The sequence below is a fragment of the Canis lupus genome, chromosome 2 (genome assembly GCF_003254725.2).
Source record: "Canis lupus dingo isolate Sandy chromosome 2, ASM325472v2, whole genome shotgun sequence".
In the NCBI taxonomy this organism is placed as follows: Eukaryota; Metazoa; Chordata; class Mammalia; order Carnivora; family Canidae; genus Canis; species Canis lupus.
This window is the reverse complement of record NC_064244.1, coordinates 74,998,122-75,019,761: the sequence shown is the minus strand read 5'-3', so window position 1 is coordinate 75,019,761 and position 21,640 is coordinate 74,998,122. Positions and strand designations below refer to the sequence as shown.

The following is a 21,640-nucleotide window of genomic DNA, read 5'->3' as shown; positions in this document are numbered from 1 at the left end:
AACTCCAAATCTTCACAAGTAAGTCCTATTGGCAGAACCCATTCTCCAGATGAGGAAGCTGAGTCACAAAGAGATGTTGAGTAACTTGCCTGAGGTCAGTAGGGAGAACCAGGGCTCAAGGCCAGATGGGCCCTGATTCTAGAGCCTGTGCCCCTGACCACTATCATGCATGGAGCCCTAACAACGTACATGGAGCCCTCCACCTGGCACACAGTAGGTTCTCCATATGGACAGTGGCTGCCATTGTCGACAGTTGTTGATAGCTCCATTCATTTTTGTAGTCCGTTTTTAGATGGAAGAAATGAGACTGGTCACAACACGAGAAGAAGGACTTGAGAGCTGGAGAAGGGAAGAATAGGGGAAAACAAGGAGAGGAAACAGGGAAAGAGTTGAGACTGGGGGTAGGCGGGCAGAGGCCAGAGCAGCAGGGCTGGGACGTGAGTTGGCGGGGGCCTGGGAGGCTGCTGGGGGAAAGCGCTGCACCAGGTTGGCCATCTGAGCACAAGACCACCACTGGCTTCCTCGCTCTTAGAAAGTGAAACCCCAAACTCTGGGATGCCCTGGTGGCTCAGCGGTTGATCCCGGTCCTGGAATCGAGCCCTGCATCAGGCTCCCTACAGGGAACCTTCTTCTCCCTCTGCCTGTGTCTCTTCCTCTCTCTCTGTGTCTCTCATGAATAAATAAATAAAATCTTAAAAAAAAAAAAAAAAGAAAGAAACCCCAAACTCCATCACTGAGCACACAAAGCCCACAGTGGTATAACCCCAGATCACCATTCTTGCCCTGTATCCCACCTCTCCCCCACCACACACATCCTGTGCTCCAGCCACCCTACCTTGTCCTTCACCCCTCTATACGTTTGCACACACTGTTCATTTGCCTCAAATGTCCTTCATTTCTTCCAGCCCTGATGGACTCCTACCCATCCCTTGATACCCACTTCAAATAGCCCCTCCTCTGGGAAACCTTTTTTGATACCCGTAGCCGATCATATTCATTCTTCCCCTTTCCGGAGTGGACTTCAAGGCTAGGGACTGTGTCTTACTCCACTCTGGGCCGAGTGCCCAACCCAGAACTGGACACAAAGTCATTACTTAGGAAAAACTTGTTGGGCTTTCTTTTTTTATTTTTATTTCTTTATTGAGTAAATCCATCCTTAAATCAAGGGCAGGCCCTAGTGAAACCACACACATACATCTCTGGTGTCTAGGAGAGCTAGAACACGGAGGCAAGGGCTGAGTAAGACTAGGAGAGAACTCATCCTTCCCAGGGATCCAGGTCAATGGGGCTCTGGAACTCTGTGAGAGATGCCTAGAAAATGCTGCCTGAGACAGTTCATACCTGGGACCCTACTCCAAGCACCTCTAGGCACAACCCAGAGAAGGCTGCAGATGCCAAACAAGCTGGAAGCCTGTCCCCTCTCACTCATTGGACCTCTGTAAAATGTGGAACTCAAGACTGACCCTGCAGGGAGGATGCTGGGCTGTCAGTCTCCTACTCTTACGGTCTAAGACCACATTGGCTTTTTCAGCAGCTTTTGGCTTGTGGTCAACTCAAACCCCCAGATCTTTTTCACTGGGATGGCTGCCAAGCCACATCTTGTGTATTTGATTTATGGCTTGGGTTAGCTAAGGCCCACTCCTGCTCCCCAGAAGCCAGCAGGAGGAGGCGATGGTGTCCATACCCCTAGGATAAAGAGCCATTGCAGGCCCCCAGCCCAAGAGCCTCTGTGCAAATGTGGGTAAGCTCCCCCTCCCCTGGTTTGTGTTTCTAAGCCCTTACACTTGAGGCACCAAGTGCCAGGACCTCTTGAGTGAGAAATTCATTAGCATTAAAGTCACAGGCCACCAGGGCTCAAGCAGACCAACTGTGGGTTCCTGGGGAAAGCAGTGGTTCTGGAAAGACCCAGAAGGTCACGGAGAGAGAGGCAAGTATTGGAGGCCCAGGATCCCAATGTCCAAATGTCCTGGAAAAGGCCCTGTATAACTCTGAGCCTCCATTTCTCGTCTGCAGAATGGGGTGACAAATCCTGATCTCATGGCGTTGTTAGCACAGAGGTGCCCATGCAGGGAGTGTCTTCCAGGCATAGTAGTGTCTGTGTAGGGGTCATAGACAGGGGGCCCAAGCGGGCCCCAAGGGCCCAGTAATGCCCAGCTCTTACTCCATTACACTGAATGAGAAACTGAGGCACTGAGCTTATACCACCTTTGTAGATACTGCTCCTGCTCAGCCAAATGGGCTTCTCCCCAGGGATTGCCTTTTTATTTTTATTTTTTTTAATATTTTATTTATTTATTCATGAGAGACACAGACTGAGAGAGAGGCAGAGACACAGGCAGAGGGAGAAGCAGGCTCCATGCAGGGAGCCCGACATGGGACTTGATCCCGGGACTCCAGGATCACACCCTGGACCAAAGGCAGGCACTAAACCGCTGAGCCACCTAGGGATCCCCGAGATTGCCTTTTTAAATGCCACTGTTCAGAAAGGCCACACTCCCTAAAGTGACCCCCTCCCCGTACACCTGCCTCAGCCCCTGGTGGTCACCTCCACGCCCATCACAAACCGTGGATGGTGTCGGTGTCCCTCGGTCGCTGTCCTAGACCCTCGGCTCCATGAACAGGGCCCTAGCCTTCCTCATTCACCGCCCTTCCTCCCCGGCCTCAGCACAGCCAGGACGGGGCAGCGTGTGCGGAGCAACTGGAAGGATCTTTGGAAACATTCCTTCGGACTTTGGCTACAAATCCAAATTGCGTGAAAGAGAAGAGTATTTATTTCCCTGCACCGCAAACAGGGTCACTTCCCCTGCCTGGGCCTCTGTTTCCCCAGCTGTAAAATGAGGTGTGAAATGAGAGGCTGAGCTAGCTTTTCTCTAAAGTCCTCCTAGCCCTGAAGACTCCTAGGGGGCACGGAAAGGGGGAAAGGACCGTATTGAATCGTATAGCCCTATTGGGTTGAAGAAAACCACTTCTGCCAGGAAATCTCTCTCACTGTGTCACTTTCTCCACTAGCCTAGGAAAAAAAAAAAAAAACTGCCCCGCACAGGCCCAGGCCTGCGGAGCCCACGCTGCAAAAGTCACAGGCTCCTCCTGCCCCGGGCCCAGGCGCAGGGGCCCCTGAAAGGTGTGTGGTAGCTGCTTCCCTGGGGGGTCCCGGGCTTTGTTGCCTTAACCGAGCACACAGAGCAGGTAAGAAATTCCAGACATGTTCTCCGCTGACAGCTAATTGTGTCCTTTATTAATGACCATGGCTTTCTTAGGGCAGGTGGGAGGAGGGGGGAGGCCAGCCTCAGCCCAGGGGGCTCCCTCAGGTGGAGCTATGACCACATTTCTGGATCTCATAGAAAGGGAAGTGCGACATGAAGTGACCCCGAAAATCCATCCCACCCCACCCCCCAGCTGGAGAAGGGAGGGAGGCTTTCCTGACTCTCCAAGCCCCCGCAGGGGTGGCTGGCGCTGACACAATGTTGCAGGGGTTTGGGAATCTGGCAGACCAGGTTCTGGGTCCCAAGGTGGCCTCTTAGAGCACAGACACCGAGGGACAGTGGACGGCCCAGAGGTGACCCGCAGGAGGGCTATGGCCCGTGGGCAGCGTTGGAGATGCTCCCGGGCTACATCCGGCCATCATCCCCCAAATCCCTCCCCCAGCTTGTGGCACCAGGACTGGGCCCGCCAGGCCCTTCCTCAGTGACCCACTGCACCACCTGTCAATACAGCAGCCAGATGTGCCGGGGGACTTGGGCCTGGCCCTGCCAGATGTGTCAAGCTTTCCAACACATCCGGCTTCCCCTCCGGCACATCGTGATTATTATTTAACACTTGCTTTTCCAGCATCTGTAAGTCCCGAGGATTGCAGGCTGGGAGGCTCCAGCGTGTCGATCCAGCTTAAGGTCTGGGGGCCCAGAGCCCACTGCTCATCAAAGGGCCTGTTTTCTCAAGGACGCAGTGAGGACCTTTACGAGCCCTCTTGCAGGGATCGCCTAGAGCTGGAGGGAGGGCTTCGTCTGTTGCCTGCTTTGTCATCGGGATCCTGTTAGCCTGGAGAGGGAGGTGGGGTGTACAGCATTAACCCAATTATAGAAGAGGGATGTGAGGCTCAGAGAGGGACATAATGAAGAAGTAGCCGAGCTAGGACTTGAACCAAGCAGCAGAAGTAGCACGTGCAAAGGCCCTGAGGTGAGAGGAGGCCTAATGTGCTCCAGGAGAGCCAGGGGGTCCGGGTAGCTGGAGTGCAGTAGACGAGAGGGAAAGCAGTAGGAGGTGAGTTCAGAGAGGTGAGGGGGATACAGTTACACCACAAAAGATAAAATATCATGGATAAATTTAACCAGGGAGGTAAAGGGGGCTTTATAGGCTATTGGGTTTTACTTTGAGGTGGGAACTGTTGAAGACCTTTGAGCAGAAGAGCGACACACAGCTGATTCCTGTTCCGCAGGATCCCTCTCTGGCTGATTTGTTGAGAACAGATTGCAGCTAGAGGCAAGTCGGGAGGTAAGAGGGCAAGGGTGAGAGCCAGGAAACCAGTCGGGAGGCTACCGCAGTGATTTGACAGCCACCACACCTCGGCCTCTCGAGCTTCCCCGGTCTGGTATCAGGATTCCTGGGCTGGAGCCCAGTCTCCATCAGCCACTAACTGGCTGTGTGACTTTAGGCAAGCCACCGTTGCTCTCTGGGTTGTGTATTCTCTGGTCAGAAAATGAGGAGCTTGGACCAGAAGATGGTGAAGGTTCTCCTGACTTCCAGTGACCCGACCCCGCGGGCCTCCCCAGCCTCATCTCCCACCTCTGCCAGCCTTGAACTTCATGCCTCAGTGACCCTGAACTATCTGTAGCTCCCACACACACACACCATGCGCCTGTGCGCAGGCTGTCCCCTCCGCCTGCGGCACCCTTCGCCACCAGCCACCCCACACATGGAGAGCCCGTGTTCTTCAGCATATCTCAAGCTCACGTTCATCTCCAGAGTCTTCCCCTGACCCAGTCCCCTTCCTCAGGGACCCGGGGCACTCCGACAGGCCACGCCAATCTCCCAGAGACAGTAGATGAAGTGGTTGTGAACTCAGAGCTGCCTTCAAATCCCAGCTGCATCTCTGAAACGGCCTAATGTTATTGAACCTCTGTTTCCTCCCCTGGAAAACAGAGATAATTCTATTTGCTACTCCTGGGGTCAAGGTGAGGATTCAGTGAGATTGTAAAGCATCTGACCCAGTGCCTGGCACGTAGTCACTGTCTGGGATCCGTGAAACCAGAGTCTAGCTACGGAGACCCGGCCGTTGAACAAACATGGGGGGTGGCCCTGGACAGTGTGAGCCCAGATTCCCGGAATGGCCCTGGCCAGGACCCTGGGACAGCCTCCCAGCAGCCCCACGGCCCAAGGGCATTCCTGTCCACCCCTCCTGTCACCAGCCGCTCCTCCACTCACCTCCTCCATCAGGGCCTGGTCAAAGCTGCCTGCCGGCAGCCACTCAGCACTTGAAAATGTCCTTAATTGCTTCACCAGAGTGGGGAGTCACCCTGCAGGCAGATAATTAAAAAGTTCAGAGCTTGATTAATTGGGAGGAAATTGGAGGAATGGGGCTGCCTGCGGGGCGTGCGGGAGCTCTCAGCCCCTGCGTGGGGATGGCACGAAGGGAGGCAGGCCAGAGCGGGACCAGGGCCTAGCATAGGATCCAGAGGCTGGACGCACCGGGCCTGAAACCTGCCTTCGCAGGTTGTGGGGTTCAGGGTCTGGATCCACAAGATACTGTGAGTTCCACCCCTGCTACACACACACACACACACATATACAACTAGAGGGTAGACCTCAAAAGACCCAATGGTTATGAAAGTTCTGGTTACTCTGGCCTGGGGGCTGAGGCACCTACAGCCCCCTTGTAGCCCATCATTTAGGCTCTGTGGCAGGCAGTGAGCAGGGCAGGCATGGTAGCTGCCTCATGGTGCTCATACTTGAGCAAGTGGAAAGGTGGGAGGTAGAGACAGGTATAAGCCAGGTACCAAGAAGGATGAAGGTGGGATGGCTTGAGACCCCATTACTGGGGGCACAGGGAGGAGCTCTGGGGGCTCCGACGTGGTCTGGGGGACTCAGAGGCCTAGAACAAAGTCTCCAGTCCATACACTAGCTGAGTGACCTTCAGCATAAGATTCCGTATTTCTGAGCCTCAAGCAGTCAGTCAACACACACACACACACTTCCTGAGGCCTCCTGGCCATCACATCTCAGCCCCTGGGTCTGGGAGGTTCCAGACATTACGGTTCCTGCTGGCACCAGGCTTACAGCCAAGTGCAGGAGGTAGACACTTAGAGCCACATAATCATGCAGCAATAGAGGCAAAGTGCCGATGCTTCGGGAGCACAGGCAAGAGGCCCCAAACCAGGTAGGGGGTGGCATCCTAGGGGAAGGTCAGAAGGTGATTTGGGTGGAGCCAAGGTTGGAAGGATCTAGAGGAGTTAGCCAGGCTGGCGCTGACCAGGGCAGACGGAACTGCCGAGCAAAGGCCCGGAGTGGGGAGATGGAACACAGCTGGTGGGGGAGCTGGATGCAGTCTACTGAGACCGGGGCCCAGGGTGCAGCTGGGAGGTGCTAAGAGCTGGCAGGTGCTTAAGAGGTGCTGGCAAGGTGGGCCATAGAGGGGAGGCCAGAGCAGGCTGGGCTTGCCACAGGCACAAGGGAGCCATTGAAGGGTCTTGTCTTGAGCAGAGGAGGGACACCACAGATGGCCAGCGTGGAGACCGGCTTTGGGAGGCCCTGGGATCCCCCCTCAGGCAAAGAGGAGACGTGTTAACACAGTTCCTGCTGCTGCCTTCTGACTTCTGTAGTCCTGCCAGCTGCTGGCGAGGATCCATAGAGCGTGGGACCCGGCAGGGGCGGGCAGGGGTAGCCTGGGCATGTGGGGGAGGTGAGGGGGGGTGTCGGGATGACTGACATCCCCTGGGTGGTCCCAGGAGGAGCTACCACAGCAGGGGAATGAGCCTGAGGCACTCCTTGGACTTGACCTGGCCAGGCTGGGTGGGCAGGGGAGGCCTTCTCAGGGAAGGAGAGGGAAAGAGGTAGAAAGGCAGGGTGGGACACTCTTTGTCAAGCTAGAACACTGAGGGCCTCGGAGGCAGGAGCTAGAAGGAACATGGACTGTGGGCGCACAGGCTCTGAGTGACTTTGGACACGGCATTCTGCTCTATGAGCCGGTTTCCTCGTCCCTAAAATGGAGACACCACCACCTACTACACAGGGAGACGGTGAGAACTGAATGAGGTTATGAGCGAGGGAAGCTGCTGGCCCAGCACCCCGCAGGCTCATGGCAGGTACACAGTGTTCCGAAGCTCCTTCTAGCCCAGAAGCTTGCCACCTGCTTCCAGCGTGGCTGTGCCCATGGCCCAGGGGACCAGGCACCCTTCCCAGCTCTGACCAGGGCCACTGACTCCACTGGTTTAACCTCAGCAGCAAAAGCGGGAGGCATGCAAAATTGCAAAAGCCACTTTGCATGAGGAAGACTCCCAGACTCCTCTCGCTGCACCACAGGAGTACCACAGGCCCAGCTCAGACATCCTCAAGGCACAAGGCCCTGAAAATATGCAAATCAGTTTATCCACAATTTAAGGAGAATGTGGGACCCAGGGTTGAGTGCCCGAGCCTGTCCGTGGCCAGAGTCCCACAGGTGACAGAGGCCATAGCAATGGTCCCAGCCATGGCCGGAGTGGGCAGGAAGTGGCCCCGGGCTCACGGAGCAAGGAGGGCAGGGAGCTACCGGGGCAGCCAAGCCCAGCCTCCCTCCCTGGGCCCCGGACTCTCCATCCGCCCAAACTCCTCCCCCCAGCCCAAAGCCAAAACATCCTGGAGATCCCAGGGCAGGAAAGTGAGCCAGCTGCCGTTGAACCTGGCACTGCTGAGCCTGGAGCCCACTCCCTCTCTGCTCACAGTGGCCAGCAGTCAGGCCCGGTTGCAGGAAGATGTCCCAGCCCCCTGCTCAGTCATGGTCCCAGCCCCCTGCTCAGTCATGGCGGGGTCTGGGCCTTTGTCTAATGTCACAGTGCCTGACACGGGATAGGGCCTTCCCACATGCCTATTGAGTAAACTCATAACTCAACATCTCTCCAGCTGGACCCACGCTCCTGAGGGCAGGGTCCACATCTTTGTCTCCGTATCCACAGGGCTTAGCACATAGCGAGGTGGTGGTCCAAGAATGAATGGAAATAGGACAGCAGACACCTGTGTCCTGCTCAGTGTGAACCAGGCAGGCACTGCTGTACGTGTTTTCTCTAGATTAACTCATGTGATCTTCCCACCAAATAGACAGTACAAATGTACTGTCCCCATTACACAGCCAAGGGAACGGAGAGCCAGGGACCTTGCCCCTGGTCATGCTGTTACCAAGGGGCAGGCCTGGGATTCAGCCCTGGCAGCCAGCTCCACGCTCTACTTTCATCAGACCTCCTGCCCAGGTTCCCAGGAGCTAGACGGTGAGCCCGCCTCTGTCCAGACAGAGCCCTCTGCTCCACAGGACCCCCAGGAAGGCAGAGAAGCTCCTTCCTCACCCCCAAGGCTTGGCACACTGGGCCTGACTGAGCATTTGACCCCGCTGTGCCATCAGTGGTCTGGGGATTAAACCAGAGTCTCTGGGAAGAGAGTGAGGAGCAGAGCAGCAGGGCTGCCAGGGAGGCTGCGAGGATCACCCAGTGCCAATTAGCGGCCCCGCCGTGCCAGGTCCAGATGGAGCCCTGCCTCGGCCTGACTCAGGGCTCACTCGGTCAATTATCACCTATCCCCGGAGCCCAGGGGGCAGGTGGGGAGAAAATCTGTTTCCCCATAATCCTCCCTCCCTCTCCCAGCCTGCTGCCATCCCTGCCTCTAGTTGCCTGGCCAAGGGCTCTGGGCATCAGCAGAAGGCGGGTCCTGGCTGGCTGCTTTGGTCTCCAGTCCTGTGTTTGGGGGTCAGGCATTGCCTCTGTCTTGCTGAGTGGCCCAGCAAGCCCTGTCCCCTCTTAGGCCTGACAAATGGTCTCCAGTACTGACATTCAAGCCACCTGATAATCTCTACATCCAGGAATACCTGGGCAAGAGGTCTTTGGAATCACAAAGACCTGGAGTCAAGCCTCAGCTCTGTCATTTAGTAGCTGTGTGACCTTGACACAGCATCTTGCCCCCTCCAGGCCTCAGCTTCCTCATCTGTAAAATGGGGGGGGGGGGTGCGGTGATAATGGTACCACCTCCATGGGTAGTCACATAGATTTCAGGACAGAATCCATGGGAATCACCTGCACTGAGCTCGGCACCCGGAAAGCACATGATAAATGGAAAATCATAAAGGAATTATGATTGTCCTTGCATACTGGATGAGTAATAATAGCTGACATTTATATGGTACTTGCTGTGTATTCTGGGTGCCTATCAGCCGATCCGACCCTTGAGCCCCTCACTGTCCGCTCGGGGAGATAGACCTGCCTTCATTCTGCACCTACTATGCACCACACCTTGCATTAGGTGCTAGGGATGTAGAGACTAAAGACCCAGCCCCTACCCCAACCAGGGTTCACCAACCAGTGGGTTAGGTCCATAGTAGGATGGAGCAGGTGTCTGCTTGGCTTATAAGAGCCAACGATGCACATTTCTTCCCTACTCAATGTTCAGTTATGTGAGATTGGTACCTTGAAATTTGCCCTCGTGGGAGCCTTTACGCCACAGAAGTCGGCAAATACAACAAATCAGGGCTGTCCCCCTCCCCGCCCCAGACAGCCATGTTAGCACGTCACTGCTCAGAGCGTGTGTCTGGTGTCCTGAGTGGAGGTCTAAGGTGTCTGCTGTAGAAAGTGGAGATGGGCCTCCCAGAGGCGTCAGACCCCCGTCCCAGGGGAAAGGTTGAAGGGGAGAGGGGCATTCAGGCAAAGGGACCTGTGTGTGTGTGTGTGTGTGTGTGTGTGTGTGTGTGTGTAGCCAGGGCATCTAGGGAACTGCAAGCAGGTGAAAGAGGTGACAGGTGGGGCCAGAGAAGTGTGCCATAGGGTTACCAGAGACTGAGGGCATTCCTGGGACTTGGGACTTCCAGTCTGAAAACAGCAGGATGGGTTGTCACAGTAGTGGACGGGCCCCTGGGATGACCCACGGGGAGAGAAGCCGAGAAGTGGAGCGGGATCTGAGCAGCCACGCAGGTAATGGTGGCACGAAGGTGGCATTCCCTGGCCGCGTGTTTTCTCAGGACACCTTGTAAGGGGCATATTCGTTCATGGGACAGATATGTGCCCTGAGCATCTGCTCTGCTCCCACCACTCTGCCAGGAGTTAGAGACCCATTGAGAGCCACAAACCTCGTTCCTCTTCCCCTTTGCAGGCACTTCCAAGGCAGGGAAAAAACAACATGCAAGTTTATAGGCTGGCTTCTAATATAATTACCACTTATGACAAGGGCCAGTGAGGGACACGGAGAGGAGACAGTGTCGTGAGAGGATCCCTCTGGCCGGGGTGGTCAGGGAAGCCTCTCCAGGAAGTGAATTTAAGCGGAGGCCTGAAGGAGGAAGAAGATCAGCCACGGGAGGCAGGGACAGCGCTCTTGCCAATGTCTTCCAGAAGCGTCAGGAAGACCACAGAGCCAGCCTGGCGGGCTTCCGGGCCAGGACTGGGTGTAGGGTGGCTCTCAGGGCCATGGGGAGCCACGGGTGAGCTTAAAATAAACGGGGTGTGGTGGGTCTCATTCATTCTAATGGTCTCTCCAGGACTAGAGGGGATTGAGGGGGGCCAAAGTGGGGCAGGGAGACCCACTCAGAGACTCTGAGTGTACCCACACCTTACAGGTGTCATCAGCCCCTTTTCCAGAGGAGGGGACTGAGGCTCAGAGAGGGCGCCTATCAGAGGGACAGCTGCCAAATCTCTTCATTTCCCAGTTCTGTGCATGAAATCTGGACGTTGGCAGGACTGGATGTTTTCCCAGCTGAGAAACTAAGAGTAGCGTGGCCCCCAGGGCACAGGGTACTGGGGGCAGGCAGCTGTTCCAGATCTCTCTGTGGGCGAAGAGGGGCTGACCGGAGCTGAGGCCCCTCACACCCCACAGTCACACACTACGCCTGCGATCAGAATCTGCCTCTGCTGCCAAAGAGCCATGTGTGTCAGCTCCTCTCCGGGCCTCCGTTTCCTCAAATGTCAGATAAGGTGGTTGATCTGGGTACTCTTCCAGCTAATCACTTCATCCCTCCACCACCCACTGGGTACCCGGGAATCTTGCTGGGAATTTCCAGTCCAGCCAGGCGCTTACAGATTCCTGAGTGAGTAATTAAAATGGGCACCTCGACTCCGAATGGTGGCTTAGGGAAGGCTTCCTGGAAGAGGTGGTACCTGCACCAAGTCTCTTTAAGAGGAGTTTGATGACAATGGGAGGCAGTGGCAGGGAGTGAGGGCGGGGTGGACAGAGGCCAGAGATGTGGAGGTGGGCCTGGGGCAGGCACCATATGTGGTTGACCATGCGGAGCAGCAGGCACGAGGCTTGGGGTGGCAGGCACGGAGAGATGGGCAGGTGCCAGCCCTGCGGTTCTGGGGGCCCTGAGGAGTTTGGGGAGCTATTGTGGATATTTTTCACAGCAATTTTATGGTGACATAATTCGCATACCATAGAATTCAGCTATTTATGTTGTACAATTCAGTGATTTTTAGTGTATGCACAGCATTGTGCGACCATCACCGCAGTCAATTCTAGAACATGTCCATCACCTCAGAAAGAAATCCTATTACCCATTAGCAGTCACTCCCCGTTCTCTGCGCTCTCCAGTCCTTGGCAACCACTAATCTACTTGTGTCTCTATAGATGGCTATTCTGGACACTTTTCTATAAATGGAAGCGTATGCTATATAGCCTTTTGTGTCAGGCTTCTTTTATAAACATAATGTTGTCAAGGTTCATCCATGCTGTAGCATATATCTGCACTTTATTCCTTTTTATGGCTGAATAATATTCCATTGTGTGCCATTGTGGGTTTTTAAGTGACACAGAAAGGTTTGGACTTTAGAAAGCTGGCCGTGGAGGATGGGCAGGAGGAGGCCAGGCGGCCATGAAAGGCTAAGGTGTAGGTAGGAAGAGCTTTCTGGATGCTCGCAGGGGAAGGACGGCAGCAGAGAAGAGCCGGGATGGGGCACTGCTGGGGTGGGGAAGACCTGGTGATTGGCTGCGGGGGAAGAGGGTAGGGAGGAGGCATCCAGGGTTCCCAGTGACTGGGTGGAGGGTGATGTCACCTTCGAAGACAAAAGAGCAGGTTTTGTGAAGCATGGTTCTGATAGATACAGCAGCCCCAGATGCCCAGTGGGAGGAGGGAGGGGTGGCCGGGCAGCACACCGAATGAGGGAAGGCTTCTGGAGGAGGCAGCCTGGGGAGTCTGAGATGGGGCTAGGACACAGTGACAAGAGAATGCAGCCAGGAAGGTGGCCCAGATGGAGGGGGACCCACCAGCCCGACCCAGGGAATTGCCAGCAGATGGAAGGGGTGTGCTAAGCAGGGCAGGCTCTTTCCTGAATGGGAGCCGGGAGGGTCCTGATCTTGGGACCAAAGCCTTTCAGCATCTGTAAGGATGATCCTAGATCCCCACAGGAGCCCGGTGCCCCCATTCTACAAGGGAGCAAACCGAGGCTCAGAGAGGTCATCTGCTTAACTAGAGCCAGAGCTGCAGCCTGAGTGTCTCAACATGGCAGGGCTGTCTCTTCATCCAGCCTGCAGCAAAAGTTTGGTGCCTGAGAGGAAAATGAGAAGAGAGAGGGCAAGAGCGACCCCGAAACCAGTGCAGCAAAGTGGCGAGAGCCCTGGGCAGGTGCCCAGAACAGGAGCTGCCAATCCCTGTCCAGCACTCACGGAGCACTGTCATGTGTGGTTAGGGGAGCCCCTAGAGTCAGACCACCTGAGATGGAGTCTCGGCTCTGCCACTGTAAGCTCACATCCTGGCAAATTACTTCGACTCTGTGCCTTCCTGCCCCCATCTGAAAATGGGAGTCATAACACTCCCTCCATCAGAGGGCTGGGTAGGGGCTGGATGACTTGCTATGGGTTAAGTCCTTAGCACGCTGCCAGCATTTCATAAGAACTCCATAAATGTTGGCTGTTTCATATTCACCCTCTGAAGTCCTGGTTTCCCCATCTGTACAGTGGAAGTGCTAATAACTCCCCAGAGCACTCATTGTCATCCTCCTTGGATGACACGAGTGGTGTCACGATGACCTGGGTGGTGATATCAAAGTCCTGACTTTGCTCTTGCCTGATCAGTTCTTTAAGGACTAGGCTGGAACTGGCTCTTTGAGGTCCCCGCAGGGCCTGGTCAGGGTGGCATCAGCCCGCTTGTTTGTTAGCTGGCTGCCACCTCCTGAAAGCCCTCTCCAAAAGACAGGCAAACTCGGGCCCCAGGGGGAGGGCGCTGCCTTCTAGCAACCCAGGGGGAATTGTCCATGGTGTATATACCGAGTACTTGTTTTATCCAGCAAGCCCCGAGACTGTAATGACAACCCCCCGCCTCCCCTATGCCAGACACTGTCCATCGCATGGAGTCCTCGTGGCCACTTTTTGGGGTAGATGCTCTCATACCAATGAGAAAACTTGAGCTCAGAGAGGTTGAACTACTTGTCTGAGGTCACCCAGCAGATTGGTATTTAAACCAGATACAGTTCAATAATGCCAGGAATTATTCCAGGCATTTTTACCTAAATTTAATCAATGTCATCCTCACCATAATTATAGGAGGTAGATACAATTGTCCCCATTTTGCAGATAAGGAAATAGCTTTAGTGACCGGCCCGAGGTAGAGCGGGCATTTGCCAAGCAGCCTGCACACTAACCACCATTCTTCCCTGCCCTTCTAATCCCATGATCCCCAAAGCCTAAGCTCTTCCCACTTTGGAAGGCAACTTCAAGAAGTATGAATGGAGCATGTGCTGGGTGCTGGGTTCTGTGCTAGGCACAGGGGACGGAGCTGTGAATCAGACACGGCTCCCACCCTGAGGGAGCCAAGAGCATGACAGGGGTCCCCTTGATGAATAATTATGACCAGGGAGCAGATCTTTCTGAACTCCAGTAATGTAAGCATCAAGGAGGATGGGATCTCTGAGGCTCGAGCTGGTTGAGGGGTTTAGGGGAGGGCAGTTGCCTAAGATTTTAACTTGGAGGATAAATTTGAAGACTGGGGCTAGAAAAATGATTTTGGGAAATGTATGTTGGCCATTTACATGTGAGGAGAAGGATGCTCTGAGGGGTGGGGTTGCTTGCCGACGGTCCCACGACACACAGGCATGGGATGTGATCCAGGTGAGCTCCCCTGTCCTGTTTAGCCACCTTTTACCCCAGGGGCGAACCTACCTGTTGCAAAGCTCTTCCCGGTCCACCTTCTCACTTACCCCTGGCATGATCTCCCCCTCCCCAGGCTCCACAGCAGAGCTGGGATTATGAACCCCAGTAAGCAGAAGAAGAAAGGGAGGCAGGAAAGGGGCAGGGCCTGGACCCCAGGCCTTCCGATGCCCAGCCCAGGCCTAGGGTAGGGTGGATTTGCACGCAGGTCCACACAGGAGGGTCATTGCTTGTAGAACCTAAGCCCTGAGCTGCAGGGCCTGAACCCGAATCCTGAGCGTCCCCCCCACCCCAGCACAGGGAAGAAGGCCAATACCCTTGGAAGATGCCAGGTTGCTGATTGCCCATCAAGTGCAAGCACTTCCCTGCTCAGGCTGTCCCTGGTACTGCAGGCTCCCTTTGGTGAAATAAAATGATCCAGCACCTACTACAATAACAGCTCAATTCATCGAGCACCTGTGCTGTGCACGCCTCCTGCCCCGTGCCTTACACACTATACCAAATTCCCCCGGTGGCCTTCAGAAATGAGTCTCAGAATCATAATTTTACAAATAGGGAAACTGAGTCTCAGGAATGATTAAGCCATTTTTCTATGGCCATACAGCCAGTAAAAGGCCAAGCTGGGACTCAAACCCAGGTCTAACTACTTCCAAAGACAGTGTTCTTTTCTGCTCTACTACATTGCCTTTCTGCATGGCCTGCACTGTGCTAGGACTTGTCTACTGTCATCATCTCAATCATCTGGAAGCCAGGAACCTAGTTATAAGAATCAGGGCTCGGCCAGCCATTAGTGAGTGAGACTGGGCCATATAGGTCTGGCCCCAGACCCCTTCGGAGTTTGCAAAACAAGTCAGGATTGAGCCTAGAAGCTGTGGCACAGCCAACCTGGAAACGGTGAAGAGGGATTGCTAGGGGCCCCAGGTGAGCCCATAGATAGCTTCAGAGATGAGAAACCAGGTAGCCTGGATCCTTCTGGGCAGAGAGGACTGCCATGTTGGAACCTAGAGATCCCCAAGAGCCTTAGGAGATGGGTTTCCCAACAGTGGCTCTCCATGGCCCCTGCGTGATGCTGTGTGGCCTCTCCAGGAGACTACAAGGTCTTCCCATGCTTTGTGGCCTCTGAAACCTCTGTAACCTCATCCGGTTTCCCCAGCGACTCTCTTTGTCTCCTGTACCAGGGTGCCCGTCTGGAACCTTCAAGGCCAACCAAGGGGACGAGGCCTGCACGCACTGCCCCATCAACAGCCGGACCACCTCAGAAGGGGCGACCAACTGTGTCTGCCGCAACGGCTACTACAGAGCAGACCTGGACCCCCTGGACATGCCCTGTACAAGTACGCTTGGGGCCCCTGCAGAGCGATGCCTCACCGGGTCCCCAGGCCCCCTGCAGAAAGCTCAGAGCAAGGGTTGGGCAGCGGCCTGGCTCCAGCCAGCCCTTCCTGAGTGGGGAGCAGCCAATTACCTGGTGGGAGGGGAAATGAAAAACTGGTTGGAAAAGAACCATCCTGGGGTAGTTGTGCTGCCAGCAGGCAGCTACCGTGGAGCTGGCATCTGGCTCCTTACCTCCTCCCGCTAGTCACATGGAGGATAAAGTGAAGGTCTCGATTCACAAAGGGACGGTGAATGGGAGGCTTGGCAGAAACAGAACCAACACAGGTGGTGTCTGTGACAGCAACGATGCCCAGTGTTCTAACCTGGCAGCGGCCGCCTGAATCTCAGGCCAAGGTTCTCTAAGAAAGCAGTGGCTGGGAGGGCCATCTTACAACCCCTGTATCAGGCAAGAACGGAATCCAGCTGCCAGCAACAGAGAGCTGACCCCAGGGGCTTACACCACAGGACTGACGGACTCTCTCACACAGCAGAACCCCAAAGATAGGCAAACCCAGGAAGTTCTCTGGGACCTGGCTGGCTCACTCTGCTCTGCCATTCTCAGCGTGCAGTTCCTAGCCTTCGGGTCACTTCACAGTCCAGCATTGCTGCTGAAGCTCCAGCCATCACACACATTCTAGGCAGAGGAGAAGGGAAGGGACAGAAGGACATTTTACAGCTGTCTCCTCTTTTTTTTTTTTAAGAGTTTATTTATATACTCACGAGAGACACAGAGACAGAGACACAGGCAGAGGAGGAAGCAGGCTCCCCGTGGGGAGCCTCATGTGGGACTCGATTCCAGGACTCTGGGATCACAATCTGAGCCAAAGGCAGACGCTCAACCACTGAGCCACCCAGGCACCCCCAGCTGTCTCCTTTAAAGAAAAAGTGTTGGCCAGCAACTTCTACAGCATATCAGTGGCCAGCCCTTCAGCACAGGAGGCTGGGAAATTAGTCTCCTAGCTGGACATATTGCCACCCTGAATAAAATTGGTTTCTTTTAGAAAGAGGAAGGGAAAAGAGAAATCGGGTGGCTATAGTCTCCAACACACAAAGACTCGCCCTAGTAACACACACCGAGGAGGCTGGAGTCCAGGGAGAAAGGGCTAAACCGATATGCGGCAATATGAGAGTTCTATTCTAGAAGCATCTCTCAGGTGGATGGAGGGGAGAAAGGAGTTGAAGGAAGCCTTTGGGGGCCTGGGCTGGCGCCAGGGCAGTGGGCAGAGAGCCGTCTCTTGGGAATGAACCTCCGCAGCCCCCTCTGACCGACACCTCTCCCCACCCTCAGCCATCCCCTCCGCGCCCCAGGCGGTGATCTCCAGTGTCAACGAGACATCCCTCATGCTGGAGTGGACCCCGCCCCGCGATTCAGGGGGCCGCGAGGACCTGGTCTACAACATCATCTGCAAGAGCTGCGGCTCGGGCCGGGGCGCCTGCACCCGCTGTGGGGACAACGTGCAGTACGCGCCCCGCCAGCTGGGCCTGACTGAGCCGCGCATTTACATCAGCGACCTGCTGGCTCACACCCAGTACACCTTCGAGATCCAGGCCGTCAATGGCGTCACCGACCAGAGCCCCTTCTCGCCTCAGTTCGCCTCCGTGAACATCACCACCAACCAGGCAGGTGAGCACTTCGAATGCATGCTCCAGGTCGGGGCAGGAGGGGTGGGGGGCAGGCAGGGTATCCTGCCAGCCCTGGTCGGAGACACACACACACCCCCCATGGACTGGCTCCCACCTTCCCAAGCCTGAACTCACCCGGGAGAGTAAGCGCTCCCTCTCCGGTGCTGTGGTGTTCATAACAATTGCTGTCGCGTGGTGAACGTGTGTTGTTGAAGGTAAGCGTGAAGCTGCTGGAACAAAAAGGCTCAGTGTTCAGTGGTTAAAAGAACACAGAATTTCAGGCCTGTCTCATGGAAGAGTCCAGGGGTCAGCAATGCAGATTCGTGGGTAGAGCGGATCCACTTAGAGATGCGGAGGTCCAGGTTCTTACGTTTGTGTCAACGCCCCCCCACCCCGCCCCGTGCTCCCCGCCTGCGTGCGTGGTGGGAGCTGAGGCACAGGATGTCCATCTGCAGGGAGGGTGGGAGAGAGAGGACCCAGGGAAGCTGGACTGGCACTCATCACTTCTGTGCACACTCCCCTGGAAGAAAACCTGGTCATGTGGCCTTGCCAAGCCACAAAGGAGGCTGGCAGATGTGATCCCTCCCAGCCTAACCAAAACCTCTCACAGCAGGCGGTAAGGAGACAGCCAGTAGATATCTAGCAGTTTCCACAGGCACCTTCAGCCCACTCCAGTCCAGCTCCAGCAAACTTTTCTCCCTCAGCTCACCTTTCATAATCCTTTCTGGGACCCCCATGTCACCCTCCATCTCCTGCCTTGCTTCCTTCATGGCAAAAATGTTGCCAAACAGTGCAGTCTCACTACTACCACCATTTCCTCTTCAATCCACTCCACTGAGGTTCTGGCCCCATCTCTCCACCAAGACCACTGTGCCCTGGGTCACCGGTGACTTCCATATGGCCAGGTCCAAGAGACATTTCCCAGCCTCATCCCCCCAACCAAGGGCCATGTGAGATTTCAAGGACCTCATGGTACCTGTGGATTGAAAATTCTGAGTGTGCCCCTCAGTTATGCACTCAACAACTCTTGCCAAGCTCTGCTGCAAGCGGGGTCTGGGCCCTGTCCAAGGAAGAGACAAGGGAGGCCAGGCTCCAGGAGAGAAGGTGAATGGGCTACCCACCTTATCTTTCAGATGTCCAGCGGGGTCCACACAATAACTTCTCAGGGGATCCAGAGATGGAAGTCCGGGAAGGCTTCCTGTAGGATGCAGGATTTGACCTGCAGCTTAAAGGACTAATAAGACGTTTAAAGGAGCGATACAAAGAGATCTCTTTTGAGAATGAGGAAGAGCATGAACGAGGACATGGAAGGAGAAGGGTCAGCCAGCTCCACCCAGTTGAGGGGTACTGTCTATATATGACCTCACTGCATGCCCCGGGCCACCTGGAGTAGAAGGCATCCATGTCCCCATTTTACCGATGATGCTCAGAGAAGTCGAGTCACAGAGCAGGAAAGGGAAGGAATCTACTAGGTCTAAAAGATTCTTGTGCTTGGGCACAATCCAGGGTATGGCCAAGGAAACTTGAGTTTGACTAAGGGTCTGACGGTGCGTGTGAGCGAGTGTATTTGTGAGGATGTGTGGTGTGGGTGTGTCACTCACTGTATGTGCTTGGGTGACCATGTGTTTATGATTGTGATCGCATGTTCTGTGGCCATGTGGCTTCTTATTTATACATGCATTCATGAGCATGGGTGTGTCTGAATCTGAGGGGCTTGGAACAGGGTGTGTTTGAGCACGAGTATGTATGTCTGAATGTGGCCCTGCCTATCTGTGTGTTCGTGCATGAGAAAGAGTGTGGTTTTGTTTGTGAATGTTTGTGGTATTGCTGCGGTTGAGAGGGCATATTTGTGAGCATGTGTCTGCAGTTCTTACAGGGTCATGGGTGCATTTCAGCCCCACTCAGATTGGGGTCTGGATGGAGTTGAATCAAGGCAAGCAATCTGAGAGAACTCTCAAAAGCCAACAGCGGTTGGCAGAGACACCTAACAGATTACGAGGCCTCCAACTTGACAAGGCCCTGGGGTGGGGGAGCCTGGGCTCCCTACTCCTCCCTCTGCCCCGCCCAGGCTCCATGGGGTGGAGCGATGGGAGTTCTTTCCCCCTTCTTTCCCCCAGCTGTAGGAACCTCCTCTGCACCCATTCGAGAGCCCTGAGGGTGGAACTGCCTACTCAAGAAGCCTCAGCTTATTAGCAGCAAGGGGTAGAGTCAGGCTGCTTGAGCTGGATTCTTCCTGTCTGGAGCTGGAAGTTCCCAGAGAATAGAAATAGGACAGAGTGGAAGTGAGGGGCTTCCAAAGAGGAAGATGCAGGGAGAGCCCTCAGGATCATAAGACAGAAGCAGTGAGAAGCTTGCATTCAGACCAAGTCTGAATCCCAACGTTGCCATTCATTTGCTGTGTGACCTCCGTGTATCAGTCAGCTATTGCTACGATAATGCTGCATAACAAAACCACCCCAGAACTTAGTAGTTTGCAACCGTAACTATTTATTTTCTCACTCACTAGTCTGTGGGGCAGCTAGGGTTTAGCTAATCATCAGCAGGGCTCTCTGGGCTGGGCAGGACTCCAGAATGTGGGTTGGATTCAGTCTGTTCCATATGTCTCCCATTCCCCTTGGACCAGCAGCCACCCAGGCTTGTTAATGTCATGGTGAATGCTGGGAGCACAAGCGGCCGAGCCAAGCCATGCCACACAAACACATGCCTCTGCTTGTGGCGTAGTCACCCACAGCAAATGAGCCCCGCAGAGCTACTTGGCAAAGGGTGTGGGTTCATAATCCTGTTCCAGGAGGCAAAACTGAGAAAACCGATCCAACCCATCACACTCATGAAAGTCACTGCCTCCCTCAGGGCCTCGATTTTTCCACCAAATTGTGCATCAGAACTATATGAGAGGTTCTCCAAAACACAGGTTCCCGGGCCCCCACCCCTGACCTGTGGAATCAGGATTCCAGGAGCAGGCCCTGGGAATCTGCATGTTCAACAAGTGGCTCGAGTGTTTCTTCTCACCGGGCAAATTTGGGAAACTCAGGCCTAAGCCCCTGTATACCCTCAAAGCCCTGAGGCTTTCTGGATCATGAATACTCTTTCTCCCTCCCTTCTTTGTTTCAAGCCCCTTGATAAGCCGACTCTTCCCCAGGTGGTCAGGGCCCAGCTGGGAACCATGCAGCCACCCCACACCCTCACCACATTATCCCCCTTTGCCAGATAAAGAAACACAGGCCCAGAGAGGTGGAGCCAGTTATGCAAAGCCCCACGACTAAGTGGCCTCAACTAGGATTTAAATAAACCCAGAACTATGGGATTGCCAAGTCTACACTGGAGTTCCTCCCCTTGAGGATTCATGCCCCGGTTGGGAAAAAGCGACATGGACACAGACAGTCATCTGCATACAAGGTGGCATGAATGAGGGCCCAAGGAGGTGTAGGGGAGGGGAGAGAGATCACAGTAGGAGAGATCATTTCCTCCTGGGGAATGGGAGAAGGGAAAATCATGGAAGGCTTCCTGGAAAAAGAGGCACTTGAGCTTGGCTTTGGAGAATGGAGAAGCTTGTAAGAAGCACAGATGGAATCCTGCGGGGAGGAAGGTGTCCCAGGGGAAGGAAGTGCAGGAGGCAGGCTGGAGGGAGAGTTCTTTCTGTTCCTCCTGAGCATGAGGTGTCTCCACACATGTTCCCTTGACCTGGGTTGCTTTTCTCCTCACCCTTCTTGCAGACCTTTGCTCATCGTTATTGACCTTCCTGACTTGGTCACACCCCCTCAGCACCATGGCCCTCGCAGGCCTCCCTGGTTGAGGTTTTAGCCTTACGTCTTCGATCATGTCATCCCTGTCTGTCTGCCCCACCATGAGCATGTGGTGGGACACAATAGGTCTGCTTTTCCTTACCGCGGTTTTCCTGGCACCTGGCGCGGGGCACGCCACAGCGAATGCTCGGTGAACATTTGCAGAAGGGCTCAGAGAAGCATGGAGTGAGGTGGGGTGTAGAGAAGTATGATAGGCTGGAAAGCAAGGCTGGGGACTTGATTTCCAGACAAATGCATTCAGTGGTCGGTTTTAATCAGACCCTAAAATTCAATATATAAATATCTAGCTTGTTGCCTTAAAAGGAAAAAATGTTCCTTTTGTGCAAGTGACTGGGCCTTGCTCACACTCCCTTGGCATTCATCGGGGCCAGAGCTGTCTTCTGACTTCATAAAGCCGTCATGCCACCTTCGAACCACACTCCGCCATTCCAGAACGCCTTTCCACTCCGTGTTCATGCTCCTCCCAGGGCCCCCTGGAGAAGGGAGGCCAGGCTGGGCCGCAGATCCCCTCTTGAGGAAGGAGGAAACAGGCGTGGGAAGAGCTCAAGCAC

The 21,640-nt window shown here is 54.8% G+C and overlaps 1 protein-coding gene and 1 long non-coding RNA gene across 8 annotated transcripts in view; one reads left to right on the top strand and one right to left on the bottom strand.

Moving 5' to 3' along the window:
• Positions 1 to 21,640, top strand: part of EPHB2 (EPH receptor B2) — a 185,612-nt gene that overhangs the window by 124,478 nt on the left and 39,494 nt on the right. For all 7 annotated transcript variants that reach the window (XM_049105949.1, XM_049105948.1, XM_035713106.2 and 4 more), the window contains exons 4-5: positions 15,471 to 15,626; positions 16,952 to 17,287. In XM_049105949.1, coding sequence (XP_048961906.1) covers positions 15,471 to 15,626; positions 16,952 to 17,287 — 492 coding nt within the window. The remainder of the gene's footprint in view (positions 1 to 15,470; positions 15,627 to 16,951; positions 17,288 to 21,640) is intronic.
• Positions 3,115 to 6,509, bottom strand: LOC112659978 (uncharacterized). Its single transcript, XR_007408391.1, has 3 exons — positions 5,419 to 6,509; positions 4,948 to 5,125; positions 3,115 to 4,470 (listed from the first exon to the last, which is right to left on the bottom strand). It is a non-coding gene; the product is annotated as an uncharacterized LOC112659978 (long non-coding RNA).